This window comes from Poecilia formosa, unplaced genomic scaffold (genome assembly GCF_000485575.1).
Source record: "Poecilia formosa unplaced genomic scaffold, Poecilia_formosa-5.1.2 Scaffold72, whole genome shotgun sequence".
NCBI lineage: Eukaryota > Metazoa > Chordata > Actinopteri > Cyprinodontiformes > Poeciliidae > Poecilia > Poecilia formosa.
In genome coordinates, this window is record NW_006800011.1 from 1800481 (window position 1) to 1804689 (window position 4209).

The window sequence follows — 4209 nt, forward strand, 5'->3', positions numbered from 1 at the left end:
GTACTTTGACTTTTACTTGAGTACATTTTTGACTGTGTATTTGTACTTTTACTTAAGTACATTTTTTGAGTACTTTCTCCACCGCTGGTTTACAGCCACCTGCCTCGCATCGCCCAGCTGAAAGAAACGTGTCACAGGCTGCGACGCAAATCTATATTGACAGAAATGTTGAAATTTAATATTTATTCTACACATTATTATGGCATTGGAAAACGTTAAGAATGATTGTGTCATGTTTGTCCTACAGAAACCATATTAAAACATAAATAATATATTTCCCACCCCCATCTTTTTCACTTTTCAAACATTTTTGAAAAGCTCCAGGGAGCCACTAGGGCGGCGCTAAAGAGCAGCATGCGGGTTGCCGACCCCCAAGCTATACCATTAAAATCTATGATGGCTCCTTACAGCTGTCTGTGGTTAATAGATAATAAATCCTTCATTTTCTGTCATTTCAGGATTTAAAACTGTTTTTCTGAGGCAAAAATAAACATTTTAAGATTCTAATAGGAAAAACAGTTTATAAAGTTTAATGTAGCTAATATTTACCATTTTAAATTATTTATAAATTCTCAGGGAAATTTTCACTAAGCATTATTAAAAGTAAAGGCTGAACTTGGAGGCCACACAGAACTATTATAAGGGCCACAAATGGCCCCCGGACCTCATGTTGAACACCCCTGGTCTAACTAGGAGCGGCTCCGTGTCAGGAGGCCACAGTGCGCATGCGTCATTAGGAATGTTTCCTCAGACGTCGAAGGATCAACGGAAACTTTTCAAAAACGTTTTTTCTGAGCGGAGACGAAGAACTTTCTATCCAGAGCAGCAAATGGCAGCAGCGCAGTGAAATATCTGACACGAAATCACATTTCCGCCTCCTCTCGCTAATAGAGATCATATCTGAACAGCAGAAGGTTCTGGGCAGCTCGGTTCTACTTTAGGGTTCGGGCAGTTCGGTTCTACTTTAGGGTTCGGTCTGTTCTCTCCTCTCCGGTCTGGAAACACAGAAACGTCTAAAAACGGGTCGGAACCAGTTTGATAGAAAGTTGGAACTCACCGGACGGACTGCTGAAGTCTGCGCCGCAAAATGGAGTCCAGAACTGAAGGATACCTGTTGGTGAAATACTTTCAGTTTCTATAAATCAGCTGATAATGTGTGCGCATGCGCGGTGTCTCTCCAGGTGAGGCGCTCATGGACGCGCCCCATTTCATAATGAAAATCCATTTTAGTTCTGATTTAACTTTGGGAATCCTGGGTTTTCGGTGTCAGAAACCAGAAAATGATTAAACCTTTGCAGGTGTGTTGAGTTAATTAGCTGATTAGCGTTTGACACCATGAGTTTCCCTTAATTCACGTTTTCATTATCTGTGTATCATCTTTTCAAACCACTCAGGCCTTCTTGTGCTGGTCCATTTTCTTTCCCCAAGAACCAGAACCGAACATGGAGAAGCAGCACTCAGTTTCTGTTTCCCTCTAATCTGAAACAAACTTCCACAAAACTGCTGAAACACTGATTTCCTTTAAATTAACATTAAAAAGCATATTTGTTTAGGGCTGCCTTCGATTAACAACTGGAACATAATTTTTTAAAGTCTGGATTAGAATGTAGTTCTTTTTTATCTCATGTGTTCATAATGTAAAGCATTTTGAATCGTCTTGGTGCTGAAATGTGCTGGATAAATAAACTTGTCTTACTATAATTCAGGCTGTTCATCACAAGTCTAAATACAAAAGAACACTTTAGGTTCCCTTTTACTCTTAAAATTTTATGTACAAGATGTGACTGATTTCATTTTCAAATGTACATTCAATATCGAAAGTTTATATACGTAATATTACATTGAACATCTCACAAATTGCACTAGTCTTTCACATAAGATTCAAAATCAGTCAAAGTCATTCATGTCTGCAGAAGCTCATTTCCTGTGATTAAGGCACGGAGTTGAGATGGGGGTGCGGTTGCCCCCCGGCCCGGGTCTGGAGGTGCGGTTGACCCCCGGCCCGGGTCTGGAGGTGCGGTTGACCCCCGGCCCGGGTCTGGAGGTGCGGTTGACCCCCGGCCCGGGTCTGGAGGTGCGGTTGACCCCCGGCCCGGGTCTGGAGGTGCGGTTGACCCCCGGCCCGGGTCTGGAGGTGCGGTTGCCCCCCGGCCCGGGTCTGGAGGTGCGGTTTCAAGTCCCTTAAATGTCTGATTATAGACGGAGGAGGTGAACCCTCACCTGTTGAGAAAGGTCTGTTTGATGTTAAAGTTACTTTCTCTCAGTGGAATATATACTAGTCAGTTCCAGTGACCGTTTCACTCACGGTTTTGCCGAAGTGCTTCCTGGGTAAAAATCAAACGAAAAGCGCGTCCCTTCTGATGTTTGGGGAGCCGAGCGGCCCCCTCTCCGAGCCGCAGTCTGGGAGCCTTAGCGCGACTATGTCGCTCTTTCAGCTTTGGTCTCCGCTGTCGTTGTCTACAGGGGGTGGGACGCTGGACAATACTGTGGAGCCAGTTCCTGCCGTGAGGTAACCTGCAACTCCTGGACCTGCAGGCCACAGGGACAACGGGTTAGGCTGCAGACAAGACGGGACTTAGAGGAGGTGAAGCGCTAAGGATGAGCTATAATGGTTAAAGACTGAATGTCCACAGAGCTCATCAATGTACTTTCCCTAAGATGGAACCAAGACGATGTGAAAGTTAAGAAACTAAAGCAGTTTTCTCCAAATGCTCCACTCTTTAGGAGTCATTGACATGCAAAGGTATTCACACGCCTTCACACTGAATAAATGTATATATTTTACCACTGAGATGAAGACGTTGGAATGGAAAGTGTCACGATGGAACAAGGATGGAGGGAAGAAGGGGAGGATAATTATGTGACAGTAGGAGCCAGGCAAGAGTCTATCTGCATCAAAGCAAGAAAGAGGAGGGCTGTGGGGGCCCAGCTCTGGGTCTAGAGCCCACCCAGCAGAGGGCTGCTGGCAGCCAGGAGAGAAGGAGTGGAAACCCCTGAGGAGGAAACGTAGAGGACAAACAGGGAAGGGAAGCGGAGAGCCGGGAAGTTACAGGGACTGGATAGAAAAAGGATTGCTTGGAGGAATCAGCCAAGTGATTTTTAGGATAAAGCAAGTCATTAAGTTTCATCATCAGCTCAGAGAGAAGCAAGGAGGGCCGACATTATTAGCAACTGGCAAAGTTTTGCTGATGTTATTAATGTTAGGAGCCTGAAATGACAACAAGACTTTACCCGTCAGGTAGCCTGCAGTCTGAGACTCTGAGATGAAAAGATCATGCTTCTGGTCTTTGAAGGCACTCCACACTGAAGACCTCGCAAGGATTTCATTCACCTTTGAAACAGCAATTAGAAAGTTTTTATTTGTAAAACAATCATTGTCATGTTATTTCCCTAGTTATTAAATGTAGTACCTGCTCTCCATACTGCAGACTGCGAGTCATAGACTTGAGCGCCTTGACTATCTGCGCTTTAGTAGCTGAAGGGTTTTCTAGCGTCTCCAGGCCGATGCCTTCCAGTAGCTTCAGGAGGTATGGAACCAGCTCCACCCTTAAAGCCTGTGGATCAGGAATAAGGATGTTATTCTGAACAATAACAGGGAAAGTTCAAGAAGCAGCCACAGCTTACCTGAGCCACCAGTTCTGTCTGCTCTTTCTGAAACATCCGGTTGAGAGCTTCACACGCCAGCCCGGCCACGTCTGCTCGAGATTTCATCCCGGCCATCAGAGGGCCGATCGTCTCCAAAGACGCCATGGAGCGAACGCACAGCTGCACGTTGTGATCAGAGAGTTGGAAAGTGGGGTTATTACATGGTTCCTGCACATTTTACACGTCAAGATTAAATATTTAGTCTGACTCAAATGATCAGAGTAATCTGTTCCTGGATAGACATTTCAGGTTGGACAATCCGGTCTTTAGGCAAAACAGGTGAGAATGAAAACGCTTTTATCCGGTATGTCATGTTTAAATTAAGCTAAAAAAGAAGAAGAATCAAAAATCCCAATTTAGCTCAGAGGAAAATAGCATAGATGATGAACATAGAATGGACGAACAGATTGATGGTTAAAGGATGGACAGACTGATATATGAATGGACAGATTGAGAGATTATTCAAGGGACAAATTTATGATTGATTGATTGATTGATTGATTGATTGATTGATTGATTGATTGATTGATTGATTGATTGATTGATTGATTGATTGATTGATTG

The 4209-nt window shown here is 44.1% G+C and overlaps 2 protein-coding genes across 8 annotated transcripts in view; both read right to left on the reverse strand.

The window, feature by feature from the left end:
• The window catches only part of LOC103140528 (protein NLRC3-like), a 29979-nt gene extending 27574 nt beyond the window's left edge, over window positions 1-2405 (reverse strand). Inside the window, exons 1-2 of one of the 6 annotated variants that reach the window (XM_007555710.2) lie at window positions 2306-2405; window positions 1058-1111 (exon numbers count right to left, since the gene is read on the reverse strand). The gene's annotated coding sequence lies outside the window, so the exon portion shown is untranslated. Of the gene's footprint in view, window positions 1-1057; window positions 1188-2305 lie in introns of those variants that run through there. The other 5 variants (XM_016673246.1, XM_007555712.2, XM_016673247.1 and 2 more) reach the window with 5 other exon arrangements.
• An 18-nt stretch (window positions 2406-2423) lies between these two features.
• LOC103140532 (dnaJ homolog subfamily C member 13-like) overlaps window positions 2424-4209 on the reverse strand; it is a 5804-nt gene continuing 4018 nt past the window's right edge. The window contains exons 2-6 of one of the 2 annotated variants that reach the window (XM_016673249.1): window positions 3625-3765; window positions 3411-3554; window positions 3232-3331; window positions 2890-2993; window positions 2443-2529 (exon numbers count right to left, since the gene is read on the reverse strand). In XM_016673249.1, coding sequence (XP_016528735.1) covers window positions 2938-2993; window positions 3232-3331; window positions 3411-3554; window positions 3625-3765 — 441 coding nt within the window. In that variant the 3' untranslated portion in view covers window positions 2443-2529; window positions 2890-2937. Of the gene's footprint in view, window positions 2530-2889; window positions 2994-3231; window positions 3332-3410; window positions 3555-3624; window positions 3766-4209 lie in introns of both variants that reach the window. The other variant, XM_007555718.2, reaches the window with a different exon arrangement.